The 22,177-nt window shown below is 42.4% G+C and overlaps 2 protein-coding genes across 2 annotated transcripts in view; one reads left to right on the top strand and one right to left on the bottom strand.

The window, feature by feature from the left end:
* Positions 1-22,177, top strand: part of LOC127611119 (neuroligin-4, X-linked-like) — a 273,291-nt gene that overhangs the window by 124,134 nt on the left and 126,980 nt on the right. The gene's annotated exons all lie outside the window — the stretch shown is intronic.
* arsh (arylsulfatase H) lies at positions 12,154-21,818 on the bottom strand. Its single transcript, XM_052081479.1, has 11 exons — positions 21,582-21,818; positions 20,297-20,446; positions 20,081-20,202; positions 19,892-20,014; positions 19,214-19,416; positions 17,548-17,768; positions 17,104-17,240; positions 16,753-16,890; positions 15,992-16,151; positions 15,776-15,897; positions 12,154-14,597 (listed from the first exon to the last, which is right to left on the bottom strand). The coding sequence occupies exons 1-11, from the start codon at positions 21,584-21,586 to the stop codon at positions 14,239-14,241; spliced, it is 1,740 nt and encodes a 579-aa protein (XP_051937439.1). The 5' UTR covers positions 21,587-21,818; the 3' UTR covers positions 12,154-14,238.

Raw genomic sequence — 22,177 nt, 5'->3', positions numbered from 1 at the left:
ATCCAATACCTTTGAGAACAACACTCAAATGTATCTTTTATGTAGGAAAACTCAGCAGTGGTTGTTTTCTGAAACTGTGGACAAAAATGATCATCCAAATCCACGCTGTCTGGCAAGTGACAACTGCTAATTAGCGTTAATAAGAATGTAGGATTCCAAGTTAAAATGACGAGAATAAATGCGCTGTTAACTTTGTTAAGTGCCTTTTTGGTTTTGGGAGAGGTGAAGAGCAAAATATTTGTTGGCAGCAGTAGAAAAGAACTTGCTTCATCACTGCTCTATCTTGGCTGAAAATGAAAGGTTTTTAAAATCTGAAAGTGCCATTTATGCTGTGAGCAGTGATTAAAAAAAGGACTGCTTCCAACGGCTGACTCATACACCTAAATTGCCCACATTATTCATTGTTGTTGGCATTTTGATAACAAAATAACTAAATTAAGCCTTCTCATCAAGACCTTTCACCTTTTCATATTCCAGATTCCTCACACACACATACTCCTTCAAAATGTAGGTTTATTTAAAACTCCACATTGTCCACGATGCAAATCTGTTTTTGTGAATCGGTATTGCGATTGACAGGTCACTTTCCATGATGTACGCCACCTCTCACTCTAACTCAGCTAGAATGTGACACATGGCCCTGCAAAACATGACGGATTGATGGGTTTTCCAGTGCGAGCCATCACAATGAGAATGGTCTTATTTTGTCAAGATCGTTTGTGTTAGGACATGCAGCATGATGAGATACGATAGATTTTGTTTTTGGTCAGAAATATTGGATTCATAGATTACATCAGGCCTTTGAAGGGGTTACTTAGTGGGCATTAGCCAGATAATGGTTTCAAGGTAGACAGTGGTTTAAAAGTACCGGTAAGTAGCTTTTAAAACCTCTAGAGTTTTCTCTAAGCGGTATGATAAGCTTTTTTTTAAATGGGTTTAATGGAAGGAAGCAGTTATTTTCCCACAAAATTCTACATTCTAGAGCGGCAATTGCTTTGCATGCACAATATCCATCCATTATCTAACCCGCTTATCCTCACAAGGGTCGCGGGCGTGCTAGAGCCTACCCCAGCTTTCTTTGGCCAGCAGGCGGGGTGCATCCAGAAAAAGGACACAATGCAGTACCAAAAGGCGAAATAACCACAAGTGGGCAATGTCGGTCCGGAATGTCCATCAGTGAGTTGCCGTCAGTATTTCAGACCGACCCCGGTCCATCTGAGTCATCGGCGACAGCCAAACGGTATTGAGAATGATTGACTTACCGGTACAACGTCACACGCAGGTGTTCCAAACTACGTTGTACATGACAACTGCCTTGTACCTGTGTAATTTACAGTCGTACGATTTGGAAAGTGAGCAAACTTTTCCAGAATTGCAATATGCCGCAAAGTCACACAACAAGGCCACGGGAGCGAGCAGTTCTCACGAGACCTTAGTGCTTCACAAGGGCTCAAATAAGCCCAACATTTTCCTTTTTTTTAGTTTTTGCAACTTTCGGTCCTAAAACGGAACACCCTAAAAGGCATATTCAAAATAAGTATGTGCAAAAAGTTACAGATTTCTATTCAAGTCAATAAGACTTCATTCATTTCAAAGGTCTGGCTGGAATATGCCCTATTGTCCTTGAGTGCAGTTATGATTTAGCCTTTGTCGAGCAATGAGTGTTTGCATGTGCTAAATAGTTTCAATGCTGTATTCAAGCTGCAAAGGTTTTTTTGATGAATCACCACCCATTTGTTTTTCCTATGCTATCCAACAAATTGAAGACACGCTGGGGAGGTCAGGCAGCAGGTGTTCTCCATCATCTGTTGTTGGTCTTTATGAAACCCAACGTGATTGGTACAGTGGCAAGCCTGAGAGAATGAATGTCCACTTCTTAACTGTGGACGGGTGCGCAATTTCCAGTCATTGATAATACAGATTTTTTTTCCAACACAAGAACTTCATCCAATAGTTTGTCTTGACAAAGATAATGCTGCTCAGTTCTTACCATGACTCTGTATTTCAACGCCCTGTATGTTTATAATTGTGGTGGCAAGTTGTACAAAGTGGAAGGCCAAGACAGACAGCGACGAGTCAAATCAAGCAAACCGGACAAAATGAAGAAAAACAAATCCATCGGTGGGGTGTGGTTGCTGCCCGTGGGACCACTTCGCTTGCACAAGGCAAGTGAAATGTCACTCACTGCTTTGCAACGAGTTTTCGTGAGTCTTGCCACGATTTGAAATGTGATTTGCACGCCGTTGCAGATGTAACAGATAAGCAAGAAAAAAAAAATTACCGGTACTATCGCAACAAAATTACATTTTCGTCTGTGTGTGTGTGTGTATATATCTTTTTTTTAAAAAAAGTTAACACTTAAACAGCTCAACGTAACTCCAAGTCTTCCTTTTATTTTTGGAGCAGTTTATAGACACACGTGTTTTGCTTTATCAGAATACTTCCAGTGTCATTTTGATGATAAAATATGACTCTTACTATATAATTTTTATATTTTTTAATATTTATTTAGGGGCGGCCCGGTAGTCCAGTGGTTAGCACATCGACTTCACAGTGCAGAGGTACCGGGTTCAATTCCAGCTCCGGCCTCCCTGCGTGGGTTTTCTCCGGGTGCTCCGGTTTCCTCCCACATTCCAAAAACATGCGTGGCAGGCTGATTGGATGCTCTAAATTGTCCCTAGGTGTGAGCGTGAGTGCGAGTGGTTGTTCGTTTCTGTGTGCCCTGCGATTGGCTGGCAACCGATTAAGGGTGTCCCCCGCCTCCTGCCCGAAGACAGCTGGGATAGGCTCCAGCACCCCCCGCGACCCTGGTGAGGATCAAGCGGCTCGGAAGATGAATTTAATATTTATTTATATTTTTATACTATATGCTATATTTTTATTATAAAATATGACTCTTATACCATAGCTGCAATTGGTATCATCGTTGACAATCGGACCAAGGTCTTTGTAGTTCAATAAAAAAAACAATATAGCACATTATACAGTAGGTGGCACCTCATAGCATCACTTCCAGATTAAAAAAAAAAAACACAAGGTGTTGCAGTTTTTTCACTGCGGCGAATTGGTAGGTGCGCGAGGGTCAACCGCCTGGTGCGTGGGCGTGAGTGGCTGACTGAATTATGAAAATGAATTGTGTTAGCCTCGGTCAGTGAATGTTGTCGAACCTTCGCTACAAAAAGCTCAACTTTTGCAATTGAAAGGGAGAACAGTTGCCTTGCGAAGCTTGTTGATGTTTTCGTCATTTCTCTTCCATTAGGTTCAGGTCTTTTGTTCATGTTTATTGTGCTTCTGGATTTGGACCTTGACTATTGTCAACAAATCTTGAAAAGGAGAACACCAACAATGAATGCAAACTGCTCGCAATTATCGCCAGCCTTGCAAAAGCCAGGCACTTTCTTTATCTTGTTGTCCAGAATCTTTTGAAACGGGATGCCGTTAACAAGCCTCACTGTGACACAAGAGTTCATTTTACATAAAACTACCCCTTCCTTACCCATCTCTCCACGCTTGATCTCCCTTCCTCTCTTATTCTTTCACTCACCTCCAACTGCCACGGCACCCTTTGATGGTTGCATTCACCCACCTCTCACTTTCCGTGTTCCTTTCAACTTCAGTGACTCAGCGAGTTCTTCTCCACCATTTCCCGCTCATCCGTTTCTCGGTCAGGTCATCATGTTCTCACGCCGGAGGAAGACGTCACCTCTGACACGGCCATCAGCAAGAACCTCAGAATGAAGCAAGCAACTCATCAATAATGATACACTGACTGAGCTCACTCAGTGAGCACCTGGGCCAAACATTGATACAATCTTTCAACATTTAAACGCACACTTTTAATGGTTCTGTTATTCATGTGGCTACCACTCACAAAAGAATCAAGGATTAGTGTTTGTATAACGTGACTCCCAGGTCACGTATCACATTAAAAATGACTTGAACAGTTTAGAACGGCAGTGTAGCTCATTAGATAAGCTAGCAGTTAGCATACATCTCCTGTTTTGTACTTCCCGGCTGTCTGGATGGCCCTCTGCCCCCTCTGACAAGTCTGTCCTGGTACGAAGGCAGACATCTGGTTTGGGGAAGGAGACTCACAATTCCTGGTGGAAATACTGTGTGTGTGTGTGTTGTCTTGGTAGTGTTACACGCTATAAGTGCAGGAAATACACGCTTGTCAACAGGTGTGAATGCTCTGACATTTCGGAGCTCGCTTGAACGCAGTCGAACAAAAAGACTGCAATCGCATCTTGCTCCGCCTTTACACCGCCATCAATGCTCGAGAGACGAGTCGCGTGAGTCGGAATTAGGCTCGAGACAGGCTGAACCCTCATCGCACAAACGGCGACGCGCACAACATGCTAACAGTTTTGTGTTTTTTTTTTCCCGAAATGTGCCAACAAAACAATTCATGTTTCCACAACTGAACTTCCAAGTATCTTGAGTATGAACTTGAGTATCAAGAGAGTAAATTTTGGATGCGCAGCTGAAGTTGTAGATCATTAGAAGAGGGACATGAGTCAGGGCGACATGAGTCACGGTGGCTGAAGTCCAGACATCAGCAATAGACAGGTCCGGTTTGACAGAAGTTTTGCAGATATTTCTTTCTTTCTTTCTCACTCAGAGGACAGATAAATCATTCAGTGTCTACTGGCACTTGTCCCCGAAGAATAACTCTTCTCAATAAGGCTACTGAATGACTTTCTTATGTATTCTGCATCTGCGGTATTCTCTTTAGATTACGTCTCACGTGTGCGCCTTCCTCCTGAGACTTTCCTGCTCTTGGGCTCTGATTATTTCTGCTCCCCCTTTGCCTCATCACCCTTCTGTCTTTTCAAAGCCAGGGGCCTTCTCTCCATCTCGGGCTGTCTCCCTTCATCATTTCTCCTGTGTCTACACCTCAATAGCTCTCAATCTTGGTTCCTTCCTCAAGCAAACAGAGTGACCCTTCAGTCCTCTGTCACCGCTCCACCTTCAGCCTCTTCGCCATCGCTCCCCGACTCACTCCCACACCTGTGGGTAAACATGACCCACGCTTCGATTACCCTCTTGGCTTTTTGTCATTATTATGCCCTCCCCGAACTCTCCTCCGTGGCACTATCCCATCTCGTCTCCTGCGATGACAAACACTTCCATCAGTGGTCCAGACTACGCTGCCTCCTTCCTGCCCGTTCAGTGTTTTATGCCATCCGTCTTTCTCCCTCAAGATAAGATGTCCGCCCCAAAACATCTATCATTTCACTTAAGACCGCATCCTGCAATCGCGAGGCATAAATATTTCGGTTGACATTCAGCAAATCAGCCTTCAAATTGCATTCTCATGCACGCAGACACTCTGGGCTGATATTATATTTGGTCTTTGGCTTGGAATGGACATCACCAGTAATGATGTGGGAGACGAACTCTGTAATGAGCCATTATTATGCGTTATGTTGGCGCGACTGCTTTGGTCTGCAATTACATCAACCAGGACACTGGCCGGTGGCCACTCGGTTCACTGTCATAGCACATTTCAATAATGGCGACTCGAAATGTGGAGCTCATTTTGACCTTTCAGGCAATCCATTCAACAACACAAACTAATTTGGAATAAAAGAGTAAAAGGGAATCCGTATCTTTCCGGCACCTATACAGTGAGGTCCATCTGCTAGTCCCCACTGAATTGAATGTATTGTTTTTATTATACATACAGTTTATTCATTGTAAAGTGGGATACCATTTATTTTTACTCCATTGGCTTCTTTGTTTTAAATGGCTTTTTCTTTATTAATCAAATGTTAACAATTGAAATATACTTTTTAGGGGGATTGCTTTTAAAAAATAAAAGATCAATTATTGCCACAAAAATTTTAAAAAAGTCACAAAGATTGGTACCGTATCGATTCTCGGTTTTGGAACCAAATCGGTCAAATAAATTAAGTCATCATTCTGGGCTACCTAATAAAAATACAGATACAGCAACCCCAAATTTAATAGTAGGCTTTTGTCCATCACCCTATCTTGAATGTGATTACTTTCTGTTGACACCAAAGTGATATCAACCTGTGTTTTTTTCCCCCTTTTTTTGGGTGGGTGTGTAGTTAACATTTCCTTGGATCATGCATTCATGTTAAATTATGATGATCTGCACTTTGGGTGTTGTTGACAAGCGGCTGTATTACAGTAAAAAGTGGATATTAATTGTATTTTTGCATTCTGGAATCTTAATCGGGATGATAACCATAACTTCACCAATTCTTTATCAAGGAATGTTTCATGGGAAATCTGTCAAATAATATGATAATAATCCAAAAGAAGAGAGTGGCGTAGGATTTATACACGTACAAGTGTGATAAGGTTTTCAGTATAGTCGTAGCTGAGCTATCATTTTTCTGGGAAAGCGCATTACGTCAAATTAAGACAGACACACAACGATGATTCAACCCCCAACTGGAACAAAAACAACAGTGATAAACAGGTTTGCTTCGTTTTACAGTTTTCATAATGCAAAATTAAAGTGCCTGTATGAATAACATTCCAAATCTTCAAGTGCTTCATCGTGTTTGCTTTAATTAAAAGGAGTGAGACCTTTTCTATGCCTCCTCACGCGCTTCATCCTTGTTTAGTGATGCAGGACCACTTCAATGACTCCTTGTCGAGGACTTTTTTTCCCCCGATGTGTGGCCTCCCTCTACTTCTCATGAGGCTTTGCGCGCCATTCTCGTTCCGAGAGCGCTACTCTCAATTTTCGATTAGTCGTGCAATTATTGCAACCGCCTGTTGACTCTCTGATGATTCCTTTACCCACTTGATCTCCGCGGCTTACTGGTTCAACGTCTCGTATCAATTAGATTGACTGCTGTCATTTTTCAACTCTTTTTTTTTGTACATTTAACCCGCAGAGAAAACATTGCGGGCGGCCCGGTAGTCCAGTGGTTAGCACGTCGGCTTCACAGTGCAGAGGTACCGGGTTCGATTCCAGCTCCGGCCTCCCTGTGTGAAGTTTGCATGTTCTCCCCGGGCCTGCGTGGGTTTTCTCCGGGTGCTCCGGTTTCCTCCCACATTCCAAAAATATGCATGGCAGGCTGATTGAACACTCTAAATTGTCCCTAGGTGTGAGTGTGAGTGCGAATGGTTGTTCGTCTCTGTGTGCCCTGCGATTGGCTGGCAACCGATTCAGGGTGTCCCCCGCCTACTGCCCGGAGACAGCTGGGATAGGCTCCAGCACCCCCCGCGACCCTAGTGAGGACCAAGCGGTTAGGAAGATGAATGAATGAATGAAGAAAACATTGCATCATGTGCGCTACGTCACCATCCATTCTGCATCTGTCATTAAAATTACAGTGAGTTGATATTAAAACACCAACAGCAGTAAACCTTGGATAATGTATGGAATGTTAGAAGGGGGTTAGCTTCATTCTTAAATCAGTCTGTATGACTCTGACATAGAAACAGGAGTTAAGATAGTGGTTAAAAAAAAAAAATAAGAATAACCGTCCTGACTGTATTTTTGATCAAGGAATTGTATTCAAACATCCATCATTGGTAAAAAAGCTACGACAGTTGAGTTTAAAGTGTTGTAAATATGAGACTTCAGTTCCGTAGTGTCCCACCAACCAAGCTCTACAGTACAATCTGACCTACTTTATTTAGGACAAAAAGGAGTGTTTTGCCCGAACAAAAGTCCGGGACAATAAAATACGAGCTGTCTAAATCATTTCCCATCACTAGCAGGGAACAGATGCAGGCCGTACATCACGCATTAAACAGCCTATATTTAATTTAAAAAAAGAACAGTGACCTGAACATCTGCGGCATGAGATGTAATACAGACTGAGGCAGCTTGTTATGTTTGTGTCTCGGATCAGGTGTCCAATATAGGAGGCGGTTTGCTTGATAAAAATTGCAATTTGACCAAATTAAAATGGCTGCTCTGACCCCTTCTCAATAAGCGAGAGTCATTCATCATTCCTGCAGCAGTGGACTCTTTTTGCTAACTTGGAAAAGAAGTACACCCAGAAGAGGTTTATGAGCTCACGCTCCCAGCCAAATTCTGTCAGATAAAAAGGTCCAGGAGATAAGCTAAGCCTGTGTGTGTGTGCGTGTGTGTGTGTGTGAGAGCGAGAGAGAGACAGAGTTGAGAAGTACTTGTCCCATTAGCTTGCTTATTAAGCTATCCATTTCTCATCAAACCCCACCTCTCTAAACATTTCCTGTATCCGACAAAAGAAACATGTTTATAGCAACATTGATAAGCGTGTGTGCTTTGGTGTGATGCAAATGTGAATCTGTGGTTGTAGGAAATACTGCACAGTACATGCAAGCTGAAAGATTGTGCAACAATAAATGATACATCGTATGTGTTGTTTCACATTATGGCTGTATTGTTCAAATGGCACATTCTGGATTGGGTTAGCTCTCAAGTGGAACAACGTGGTACGGTAGCGTAAAGAGATTGCATGTAAATGGAAATGTTTGGATGAGAAATTGGGCCTATTTCAAACGGAGATAAAAATCAGATAGATATGGATACTGCCACTGCAGCGTAAATATGGATCAGATATGCCCCGTAACACCAAGCTTGACATCATGGAAATACATCAATTGTTGGCGTGTCTGTCGGCCCAGACAATACAAAACACATTGACAAACACATGCGATAAAGCTAAACTGCTTTGAAATCACGGACAATGCAACATTTCAAAAAAATGAAAATAATTGCAGATGGCAGCCAAAGGAGTAATCTGGAGGTCAATGGGAGGAGGAGAGAAGGCCAGGCCAACTAAACGTTATGCAACATAATATTTGTATTATTTACGTGCTTATGTTTACTTCCGTGTCACTGCTTGCGGAGTTACTTACAAGTAATTTAGGTTCATGGGAGTGGTTTCATATGTTTTGCCACAATGAATACAGCCCTAACAGTTTTTTGTCAGTTGAAATCTACATGGAAATAGACAGACATCACAAAATTAAAATTAGATACCGGCGTTAAATCCAAACTCGGCATATGGTCCAACCGTGTCAATCCATCCAAAATGTTCTTAATTACATCCATATAAGAAGACCAGTCCATGTCCACAAGTCGTAGGTTAGCCCTTCAAGCACACACGCTGACTAAGCAAACACAAATGGCCAAGGCTGATGCAAAGCCATATGACTATTTTATAGTTGATATTTTATTATTTAAATACTTGTTTTCGATTATTAATGCAGTTGCCATTAAATGTGAGGAGTTCGTTTCATGTTATAAAAGCTATTACAGTATGTGGTTCACGATTTATTTTATTTTTGTAAATAAAGTCAAGCCTAACAATGCGATACTGAAAGACATTTCTGTGGACATTTTACACGTGAAGTCAAACACAAATAATGCAACATCAAGCAAATGACTGGCCAAAGGTACATTTTGGAGATTTGCATTGACTGTCTTAAAAAAAAAACATCCAAAAATAATAAAAGAATACATGTAGCAACTTTTAAAGCCACAAAATATTTCCTAGGGGCACCTTTTAGAGTAGTTAGTTCAAGACAACTGAGGCAAAGTCTCAAATATAACAAACTATGACGTCTCTAAGTTTCTTTTGCAAGCCCTGCTCGGTTGTAATGCTTACAACGCCACCATGAGCTCGTAAACTGTAGCTACTTCGTCTGGGCGCGCTAAGAATTTTTAATATAAAACTCAGACGATAATTACATACCGTATCGTGTCGTGTCTTTTAAACGTGTGAGTGGCACCCTGCAGATTGACATTTGCCTTCTGAACGTGTTTCCTCCAAACCGGAAAAAGTTCGGAGAAACTGCAGGTGAATTCAAGTTAATACTCTGCAGAGTGCAGACGGTGTCGCAGAAACAAAATTAAAATGAAGGGAAAATAATAATGAAATAAAATACGAATAAGGTAAACAGTTAAAGAAATACTATTACATAAAATCCAATAGTCTGCACATCAGTGATGCCATTTTTTTTTACAATTCATTTGGTCGGGTTTGGTACAAAAAATAATTTATTAGTTGCATAAATATGCACAACCTCAAACTAAATATTGGCTGCAGCACCGACATGTCAGATTGCAAAGGTGTCTCCTCTGTGCAGCAGTCTTCAGATCAGCTCACAGGTGTTCAATGAGACGCTTCTGAAAGGTCTCCACCTTAACTAAGACTCCAGTTTCTCCAGCAAAACAGCCCAAAAGCACGATGCTGCCATGTTCCACTGTAAATATTGTTTGTTTGATCATGAACAGTGTCGTTTGTACCAATCATATCTTTTTGGAATGGCGGCCAAAAAGTTTGACCTTGGTTTCATTGGAACATGTTTTTTTTCCACCCACATGCATTTGGAAAATGTCAACTGTGTTTTTATTTCTTTGTAGGTTAAGGCTTGCTACTCTACCCCATAGCCGAGACGATGATGATATGAAGATGAGTGGTTGTTGTCACATGCACTAAACAGCCGTTATTTGCCAGAAATTTCTGTTGCTGCCGGTCTCTTGGCAGCCTCCCTGACCACTTGTCGTCTCATTTTTCATCAATTTTGGAGGGACGTCCATTTCTGGCTACTGTTACTACAGTTCAATGTTTTCTCAACCTTGTCTTCACTTTGATCCATGGTACAGTTAATTCGTTTGACTGATAGCATTGAATAATAGGATCCATCTGATCATATGGAAGCTCACTGTGGACTTGTGCTGTAAGATATCTTTAAATTCGGGGGCAATACAAGGGACAGTTAAATCGGTAAAACTTCAAGTATATGTTTTCATTGCCCAATTTGAATTTTCATCCAAGTCTATTAGCCTTGAAATTTTCAGTTTACCCAATTCTTTTTTTATTTTTATTTTTCTTACAGTGCAGTCAACATTTATTTGGAATGAATCAAAGGCACTTTAGATGGTGGCAAGTGTGTGCTCACTGCCGTTTAGCATCAGTTTGAATTGTAATTTCGTTCTGGGCACAGACGCATCCGCAGCTATGGGATGGTGTGCATACTTGTGCAACCACTTTATCCGAGTTTAGAATTATTTCCCCGCTCCAGAAGACTTGTCTTGACCGTAATTCTGTTGAGTGGTACAGGTTGTCGGTCTAGGTCACATTTATGGTGGACATATTTTTCAAAAGATTTATCTTTTCTTTTTTTTTTTTGTTATGACAAAAATCTGCCATTTGAATAGAGTACGTAGACTTCTTTATTTATCTATTTATTTTTATAACCACTGCATATCCAAAGGAGCCTTAAGATTAAAAACTAAAAAAAAAAAAAAAAACATTATTTAAATCTTCATAAGTATAACTCAACTGAATACAATACTTTCTCATTCTGGTAAGCTCCTCATTAATCATACAGTAAACCAGATATGGCCGATTAAGTATTCATGTCACTTTTTTTTTAATTGTACTGCATTTCAAATAAGCACACACGGTCATACTCGATAGGTGCACAATAAGTGTGGGTGATGTGGGCTGTTTCCCTCAGGCCACATCCCTGATGCAGAGCAGCTATTTCAAGCCGCCCTTTGATATTCCGCTTTTCTCTCCAGATCTGTGTTTGTGTGTGTCAAAGCGGGTGTTGCAGAAATGCTTTATGGCTTCCCCCGCAACATTGACCTTTGCAGAAACCGGCCTCACCCGCCCCTAACATGATATACGGCGTGTGCAAAGCGACACGTGAGCGTCCATGCCGGTCATGTTTCGCTTACATATGACATGATGAACGGACAGCAACATTGTACCCCACCAGCCATCATTAACTTTGATGTACAGGCCAACGTCATTAGGGACGCTCGGCCGCTTGATTTACTTATCGCAGATACAGCGGAACAGAGGAGCGACTGTAATGAACTTCAAGTGGATTGGAGGCACGTTTCTCTGCTGTGGGGGGCCGAGGAGTGAATACTCCGCTAGGAACTGCAACGATTACTGTAATGATGTACGTGACGTTTCCCGACTCACTTGCAGATGCAAGCTGAATATCCGCAGGCACGACGGAGGAGGAGGAAGAGGAGAAGATGAAGAGAGCAGTTTGAGGAGACCTAGGAGAAAGAGAAGAGGAGATAGGGGATGGGAAGGAGAGCAATTATTGGCTTCTGCTGGAGCCAACTCTGATGTTTTGACAGTCAGCCACTGCTGCAGGGAGACGGGCCAAGTGCTGATGATGATGAATGATGACACTGAGGCTGGAGAGGTTCACACAGTCTTTACAGTCTTTTATTGGTGAAGATACAGTATGGAGAGCCACAGGGTATCCTTACAGGTCCACTGGGACTCTATACATCCTAGCTTTTGACTTCCTGAAAGAGTCTGAAATCTCTCTCACACACGAGAAATACTAACAAGTCACAAATCAATTCATTATGGAACAACAAAACAGAAATCACAATATCAATCGTAAATATAGAGTACATCTCTGAGATTCCTTTCCTGGTCAAGTTTCACTTGATACAAATACATACATATTTTGCCATAAACTCAACTGCTAAAATAATTTTGTCGCTGATTATTCAATTAATCGATGGAATAATCGATAGAATAATTGATTCTAAAAATATTTATAGTGACAGTCCTAAAAATATGGCTCTTATTTGTTGGACAGATCACTTGTTGCTGGGCAGAATTTCAAAAAGTGCACACACCCGCCAAGCCCATTAGATATTTTCATTCTCATCCGCTTGTTGCTAGGCAGAATTCAGGGCGCTATATTGTTGGACACATCCATTAAGGTGCTTGAATGACAAACGAGAGACTGTCAGACACAGAGTGGAGGTTATGTTCATTTAAATAAATAGTGAGAAGAGTCTGCCCGGGCCAATTACATACAACGTTTTGTATTTCTTTTGCTTACTTATTTCTGTGTTGTCACTGCCCTGCGTTAATGCTACGTAAAATTTAGAGTTGTTTCACATGAAGCACACAAGTAGAACGTGATGTGTTGGTTAAAAAGGGCAACTGGTGGATGAACATGACGATAAACATGTATTTCGGTTACTAAGGAAACCTTGTGCTGAACATCCTTGAATCATAATAGGCGTTCTTGCCTTGTAGATAATAATCCCCGTAATAAATGTTGCAAATTGTCGCCCGGGAGAGCCCTGACGAGGAAAACATTCATCCATCCATTTTCAACACCAGTTATCCTCAACAGGGTCGCAGGGAGTTAGTTGCTGGAGCCTATCCCGGTTGACTTTGGGCGGAACGCAGACTGCCCCCTAAACTGGTTGCCAGTCAGTGGCATGGTACACACAGAGACAAACGACCATCCAAACCCCCAATCACCACTGTAACTGAGCGGGAGCCGATCCCACGCTGCCCGCACACAAGTCAGGCAAGTAAGTGTCTGTGCGTTAGTCTTTCCATTCTGAAGATTTCCTCAATTGTACATATCCACTTGACCTTTTCCAATTCCTTCCTTTTTGCAGCTACCAGCATCTTAGCCAGCTATTCATCCTGTTTCAGGACAATATTGTCTCAAAGGTTACCGAGATACATTAGTATCAGCACTGAATGCAACAAAATCATTACTTCCCCCACGACTTTCCAGAACACCAACATTTCTAAACAGTCTTTAACTCATTCAGTATCAGCCAATTCTGGACCAAGTCTGAAAAGACGTTTTAAAAAGTCTTTGGGAGTGAATGAGTTTTTCAATTTTGGTCTAACAAAAAACCTTAATTGAGAGATGCAATAATTCCTAAGATGCTTCCTTTGTATGCTTAGGGAACATTTTGTATCAGGCCGGTCTCATCGCAAGAGGATATCCCCTGTAATTCAGTTCCATAATCATTTATCTTCATTAGAGAATGAAAGAAAATGTCTGTGAAAGGGATTGAAAGGTGTGTCGATTTACATTCTCCTCAAAAACACAACATGCAGTCATTCCTCTTAAAATTGTTTTGCGCTAGTCTAAATCTGTTATCATATTTTGTTATCTTATTTTGTTATCATATCATTGTTTGTAAATTTCCCCAGTGTGGGACAAATAAAGGATATCTTATCTTATCTTATATCTTCTCCACTTCGGTTTTGTAGCACAGTGACCGACCAAGTCTCACCTCACCAAGTGCGCACGCGCACACACACACAGAAATATATATGAATAAAATTATCGCAACTATCCCAATGATGGCATGCACTGAAGCCGAGACCCCCTCCCTGGTTGCCTGCAAAGCTGGTCAAATATAGTCTCACTCTGCCCTCTAAAGGCATACAGTGTAAATTACAACCGTCTCCCTGTTCGAATTGAAAAGTCAAACTGTTTAGTTTTTTTTTTCTACGACCTTATGTCTTCTTTGCAGCCACAAAAGGGGAATGTTCCACAACATGGCTGAAGCCAGGGTCTCCACAGAATCTTCTCCCAGGTAAGCTGGTTTGGTTGTTTGTCAGCCAAGGAGAGCAGATGCCTCTGCACCGCTTCGGCTGTCTGACTGAGGATTTCCGCGTAACGCGGCTCCGTGTCGGGGCCCAGTGGGTGTGACTCTGAGGGGTCTCGGAGAAGGTCATAGAGCAGCGGCGGGTCGTGCCGCGTCACGTGTTCTCCATGACAGAAGCAGATACGCGTTTCATAACATCCCACAGCTCCCGGTGGGGAAAAGTTTGGGGTAACGAAGTGCACCTTGAAGATGGAGTCACCTGGGTAAAACGACAAAGAAGTGTTATTGCATTTTGATTTTGTAACCCACCATCATTATATGTCAATACTGTCAACTGGTGCAAAATATTGATAAAGCCGTATAGTTAAGCAGTGTAACGTGAAACAATCCAGTGCGACTGACACGGAGACACAGACAACAACAGACGCTACTTGGGATGGGACATAAGATCAGTATCACCACATAAAGCATTATTATCCCCCATGATATCTCAAATCACATTCGATATCAATGTAGTCTAGAGTTGGACCAAAAATATCAATAGAGCCATCTTCATTCATTCATTCATTTTCCGATCCGCTTATCCTCACAAGTCCACATGGTGTTGGAGCCTATCTCAGCCATCTTCGGGCAGTAGGCGGGGGACACCCTGAACCGGTTGCCAGCCAATCGCGGAGCACACAGAGACGAACAACCATCCACGCTCACACTCACACTCACCCTCACACTCACGCCTGGGGACAATTTTGAGTGTTCACTCAGCCTGTCATGCATGTTTTTGGAATGTGGGAGGAAACCGCAGTACCCGGAGAAAACGCACGCAGGCCCGGGGAGAATATGAAAACTCGTTCACGTTCACACCAGGTACATTTATGGAACTGTATGAGCCAGCATACTGGCCTAAATAACACACTCGCACAAACTGACGTGATGTCACAGACGGGAAAACAAATATGCCCGTTTGCACTTTGCACAAACAGTAATATGTAGTTAAAAATCACCTTTCGCATTTAGACACAACAATAAAAGTTAGGCTATAAAGGCATATTGTAAAAGCAATGTGGATTACATTAGCGGTCGAGCTAGTCATAGCTGCATCGGGAGAGAAACGGAAACATGCTTTTACTTTTTTGACTGTGCACATGGTTTATTCAGGGACCCCCAACAAATCAGGACATCTCATCCGCTAATGAAAAAACACCACCGTGATTTCCCCCAACTGGCACTGAAATAATACTCTGTTTATTTTGACTGGAAGAAAAAACTGCTTTGAGACGTGTAGTAAATATCGAGCCCCCGCTGTCCCAACTCCCCCCCCCAAAAAATAAAATTTGCTAATTTGCAAATTCAGGGATTCACTGTATTCCATTGTTTCATCTCATGACATTGGTACACCACCATTAGATATGGATGCTGTTGCTCGGTGCGTTAACTTACTGTCGTGTGGGTGCCAGCGCGCTGCATGGAGGTGGGTGCCACAGTAATGGAATAGAAACTCGTGCTCTGATCGATCCCTCTTCCCCTCCAACAGCGGCATGAGGTTGTGACCATCTAAGTGTCTTTAATTGAAAGTCACATTATTTATATATATATATATATATATTTTTTTTTAAGTGCACCACATAAAATTGGGGGTAAAAAGCTAATCAAGACCTGTCTGGTTGTGTGTCTCGGGCCAAATATTTCACTGTGGGGTAGAGATCCATGAGGCTGGTGGGCTCATCCACCACTCTGCCAGCAGCCAGTTTGCCCACCCAGCGGAAGACACCAGGGACCCTGATGCCGCCTTCCCAGCCCCCCATGGCTTTACCACCTGAATGGGACAAAAATTCAAAGAACTTCAGTTGATTTTGAAATCATTTGCTTGATTTGTGCAGGATGGATGGGTAACTTTAAAATTATTTGTTTTGGTCTATTTCGCTGGTTCACCTTGCGCCTCCTTTGGGGATGGTGTTCTGCAAAAGAGACAGGAAGACCGGTCCGTATCAAGGGCAAAATGAATGGGGCCATGTATTGTGACATTTTGGGCAAAAATCTCCCTCCCTCGGTGAGAGAATTGAAGATGAAATGTGGCTGGGTCTTCCAGCATGATAATGATCCAAAGCACACAGCCAGGAAAACCAAAGAGTGGCTCCGTAAAGAGAATATCAAGGTTCTGGAGTGGCCTCGCCAGTCTCCAGACCTCAACCCAAATGAAAAATCTGTAAAAAAAATCTAAACAAATAAAAGCCAGCCAAGACTTTCCCGTTTGTCCTATAGGTAAGCAGGATTGTTTAAGCAATTGTAAGACCATAAAAATGTGACAATGTTACTTCAAACATTGCCTTAATATGAGCACAGAGCTTGTTAGATTAAAAAACACAAAGTGACGTCTTTCGTTTACAGTAGATGTAGGAGGGTGAGTTGCTTAATACCTCGATAAATGCCATTCCATCCTCCTCCCTGGCCAATCAAAGGATGAGAAACCTCAATATGTCCTCCGTGGTCTGACGTGAAATATATCAGCGTGTTGTTGGCCAGGCCCAACGAATCCACAGTGTTTGTTAGCTCGCCTGCAAAAGCACAACATTAGCCACCATTTATCATGACTCATGATGTACAGGCCAACCTCTATGTGTGTTCTGGGATTCTCCAATTTGATTTCACAACGGTTTTCCCCAATAGGAAATGAGGGAAATTTAATACATTTTTAAAACATATCGTTATGCATATTTAAGTTTTACTCAAATTTTGCAACCTTGTAAGCATTCTAATTCGGTGCTTACCGACAATCCAATCCATCTCTTCCACATTGTCGCCGTAGCAACCGTGGCGGCTTTTGCCCACAAAAGCCGGCGTGTCAAAGTGTGGCATGTGGACGTGAGCAAAGGAGAAAACCAGAAGGAACGGATGATGAGCATTCCTGAAGGGAAGAAAAGCAGATAAAATGTCATTGGACATACTACAGCAAAAAAAAAAATGTTTGTCATTGACCCCCTTTGTTAAAAGAACGTTTAGCAAGGGGAAAACAGCACATGCAGTACATTGAAATTCTCGCCTTCTGTCTTGGCAGGTACTTCAAATCAAAAAATCAGACTCGGACAAAAAAAATGTGATTGGGACATCTCTACTCTCTTATCTTGTTGATCCTCTCTTATGTACCTAAAATGTGAAAGTCCCCCCACCCCCCAAAAAATAACGTATGAAAAAGTGCTCCCCAGCATTCTAACCTCTCGATGAAACGCTGCGCTTCAGTCAGCATCCTGTGGGGCAGCGTCTCCAGTGTCATTGGCTGCTCCACCACCTCCTGGTCCCTCATGATGATGCAGTTCCACCTGGCTAGTAGTCCAAATGGGACGTACCACACGGCAAGAACCAGGAAGGTCAACAAGATGAGCACCACCAAGATCCACGGTTTGATGTCCACAAGACCGCAAGCGGAAACGCACACCTGTGGACAGACACAAGTGTTTCATTCATTCGGAGGGGACATATTATATCTACCTACGGTACAGTATGTTACCATGACGATTACTTGGCTTAGTAGAGCCCAGAATGTAGTTCATTCACTCCACTGCACTGTGTCTACAGTACAATATATGACCCATAACTGATCAAACACCAATACCCCCCACCTCCCAATGTGTCAACTTGACGGGGCAATCAAGGGATCTAAAGAGAAGTGGAGTGGGAGGACTCCATTTTTGTCATTTTGCAGGTGAGTGATTTGCAGTTTTGTGGCTGCAATAAAATATGAGGGATTGATATATCTCTGTGATTCATATGGCTAGAATTACTTCATCTCGATAGGTGTTTTTGCAGAAATTGTTGTTTTTTGCAGCTTCACTGGCACAGAGTCCTCAACTCAACTGTATTTATCGAGCACTTTCAAACAACCATCGCTGCAAAACTAACATATACAACAGTAAAGCAACAAATCGGAAACAAAGACGGTAGAAAGCACCGAAAAGCAAAACTAAGAACAAATCTGAGTCAAATGCCAAAGAATACAAGTGAGTTTTGAGGCGGATTTTAAAGATGGGCTGCGATGGTCATTCCAGAGAGATTGACCGGCAACAGAAAAGGCTCGATCCCTTCTGAGCCTCAGCCGAGTTCTTGGTACCTCTATCTCGAGTCCTCCATCAATCACTGAACCTATTTTTTGTGGGAAACAAAGCCTAACTTCATGGGCGCAGCCATTTTGAAACCAGGAGTTGGCCCAGTACTGGTGAATTAGGAAAAGTAATGAGTGCAATAGTACCCAATATGTCTAAACTGGAACCAAACCTTGATTTGGACAACTCTTTCAGTTCTCTTACTTGAAGAGTTCAAACACAAACGCAAATATCTCATTTTTCGTGAATTGGTAAATGAGTGTTGTTTAATTTCTAGTTTCCAGATTAAAGCGAATGCTGAAGGTCATCTAAATAAACATAAATGAGGTCTTCAATGGTGGTCCACCAACCTCCCATGGTGGTTGAGCATCACTGCCGTTCTGATGCACCAATAACACCAGTATCAGACCAGCAGAAGCGAGCATTTAACCATCTTACACCAATAAAAGCCAATGCAGGTTTGTTGACCTTTAGGCTTACAGTAGACATCAATATATCAGGAGCCATCCATTTTACCTTTGATGGGTGGGCAGACAGTCCAACTACTGTATATATTTTGCTATTAGGATTATGTAAATGTTCTATTTATACATGCATGTTACCTTTAGCCCCCCCCCCCACACACAGGAAACATAACAGATCACAACTTTAAATACACACGTTCATAAACTATAATTCACACACAGACAGAATAGTAAACTGCTGAGCCCTGAGCTCCATTGCTAACCAAAACAGCAACATTCAATGCGGTGGGGTTTACTTAGTTCTGAATCAGACTCACCAGTGTGAAAAGACCAACCACAAGCAACACAGCCATATTTCGGGGAGCGTATTGCAAGTTAGCCAAAATGGCTGACCCCATGTTCGCTTTGCAGTCATTGACGAGGGTGAAAGGCAAGCCATAGAAGAAGCTGAAGCCGTGCTGATTGGGGTGGTGACAGTGATCCCCCCTTTGCTCGCAGTTCACACCGAGGTGCCATTTGCCTGCATCAAATACAGAGCATGTTTACATGACTAGTCTAGTACATATATATTTTTTGGTGGTGGGTGGGGGCATACTTTGTTCATCTATCTATTCCCGCGACATCTCGTGACAGGATGGCTGAAAGTACATAATTCACCTGTGTATTCACCTGTTGCCATTCATACAATAGAATAATAGCTTTGTGTTCAACTAAGGAGTCCCACATTTCACACCAATTAAATGCACTTGTGAGCAAATTGAGACTCGTTTAAGTGTACGATGTATCATTTTTGTCTGGTTGGTGTCCTGTGAGTTTTTAAAAAATATAAAATAAGTGCTTTTGTTCAACTAAGCCAAGGAATGCTTAGTTGAGGATACACAGGTTACAATAAAAACTGCCATTTGAATCAATACACTACTGGACCACTAGGGCGTGCTCATGGACCACAGTTTGGGGGAAAATGAAGTGTGCACCACAAATAACCAAGCTCTTACCAACTAGGCCAGTGCGATATCCTTGTTGTTGGAGCCTCTTGGCAAAAGTAGTCTCCTCGGGTAGCAGCCCGCCTGAACCCGCCAGGAATAAGTTAACCCGTGCTCGACCTTCCCCTGCCATCCCTGAAACGAGCTAAATGTAAACAAACAAAGAGGGCAAGTAAATTTGAAAAGTCTTCATTAGGAGACCTGAGCGGACAGCGTAGCGTCCCGTCATGAAAGCTGCCCGGCTCGGGGTGCACAGTGGAGCGGCTGCGATGTGCTGTGTCAGCTTCACTCCCTCTGAGGCCAGCCTGTCTATGTTGGGGGTCCTGTAAGTGGAACATATGGGACGACAACAGGAAGCTAGTACCATGTACAGTATTTGTCCATAGGCGCGGGACTATAAGGTCAATTTGGACTGACCTGATGGTGTAGTTACCATAGCAACCCAAGTCACCAATTCCCAAGTCGTCTGCCATAATCAGTACAATGTTGGGCTTCCTGACGCTCTCCTCCCCGATGACATTGCTCCCTAGCACCAGGAACAGGACGAGAGGTGCCATCTTGGAGGGCCTTAAAGAAATTGTAGAGGGAGAAATGTTTTAGGGTCAGCAAGCAATACACCGACTCGCACGCTTTTCTTATGTAGAGCTTGCCGACCTCAGTAAAATATTTGCAGCTTGGAATCATATACCCCGGATCAAAGGTTTACAACTTGTTGATGAAACATTACATTGTACCGTATAAATGGGCGATTTTGAGTAGCGTGATGGCGCTTTGTTAGAGGTTAACCTCTTAAAAAAAAGCTGACTGTTGTGTCAATACCCCACTAGCAATGGGACAGTGTGATTTCCTAGGCATGTGGAATAACAGATCCAGAGAACTAAATGACCATCCATTCATTTTCTAAACCACTTATCCTCACAAGGGTCACGGGAGTCCTGGAGCCTGTCCCAGTAGTTTTCATGCCGTACGTTGCCAGCCCTTACCAGACTAATCATCCACGCTCACATTCACACATGGGGACATTTTTGTCCCCAATTTAGTGTCTAAATTATCCCCATGTGTGGTGTCAAACTCATTATTGGCATGGGCCACATTTTAGTTACCGTTTCCGTTGGAGGGCCGTTATGACTGAAACCGTATAAAAAGTCAATCATTACAGTATATTCCACTATTATTTAAGTTACTGTCATGAAGGGTTTGCTAACAAGAAAATGCTTACAATGAGTCTCTTATTACACGTGAGAATTTTAAATTTTGGTAGAGATTTTATCAAACATCATGGAAGTTGACATTTTTTATTTGTTTTCGCGGGCCACATAAAATGATGTGGTCCTTGAGTTTGACACTTATGATTTAGAGTGTTCCATTGCCTGCCATGCATGTTTTTGCAATGTGGGAGGAAACCGTAGTTTCGAAATCAGCTATGAATGCAACAGTTTATGATGAATACAGGTGTGTCACATAAGCCATAAAAAGCTAAAGTTTGTTGAGGTGACAAGCCAAGCGACGTTTAACACGAAGTACACTGAAGCTGGACGTAAGACCTTTTCCTACTGACATTTGTTCAAATACGTTCCATTTTTCTTCTTACCATAGATGGAATCATGACGAATATGAGTGCCTATAAATGTTGGTGCTGCCGACAGAGTCAATGCACCCCCCCCCCCCCCTTTTACTTTTATTTATTTAACTATGAACTTACCACATTGCTGCAAGTTCGGCTGGAGTAGATGCTACAAAAGTTCGGCAGCAGTAGATTCTGCAAAGGTTCAGCTGCAGTAGATGCTGAAAAAGTTCGGCAGCAGTAGATTCTGCAAAGGTTCGGTGGCAGTAGATATTGCAAAATTTGGACCGCAGTCGATGCTGCACGGTTCAACTGGGTTGGTCAAACAAGGCGGAAAACAACTTTACAGGAAGAAAGCGTACGTGCGCAGAGGGCAGCCATCTTACGTTGCCATAATCACTGGGTACTGTACTTGTTTCTTTCTTTCGCTCAAAACACTGTTGTCATTGAAGCACGATCCCTTTATGGAGTTATAAGAACGTCTTAGAAACGGACTTCACTCTTAGTATCGCCCATTCACGGTATATTGTCTCAGTATCGTAAATTTGAATTGTGACTGACCAGAGGTTAGGTTTACAAATTGCGAGATCTCGGAAAGGGTTTTTTCCCTTCCATGTCACCTTAGCCTTCGGGGCTCCGTAGATTGCACAATAAATGTACACAATTATAATGCCGTTTTCAGTTTACAACACTACTGTACTTTTAATTATTTCCTACACGTGGAACATTGTCGA

Source organism: Hippocampus zosterae, chromosome 12 (assembly GCF_025434085.1).
Source record: "Hippocampus zosterae strain Florida chromosome 12, ASM2543408v3, whole genome shotgun sequence".
Lineage (NCBI taxonomy): Eukaryota > Metazoa > Chordata > Actinopteri > Syngnathiformes > Syngnathidae > Hippocampus > Hippocampus zosterae.
Note: the sequence above shows the minus strand (reverse complement) of the source record. Positions and strands in the feature narration are given on the sequence as shown.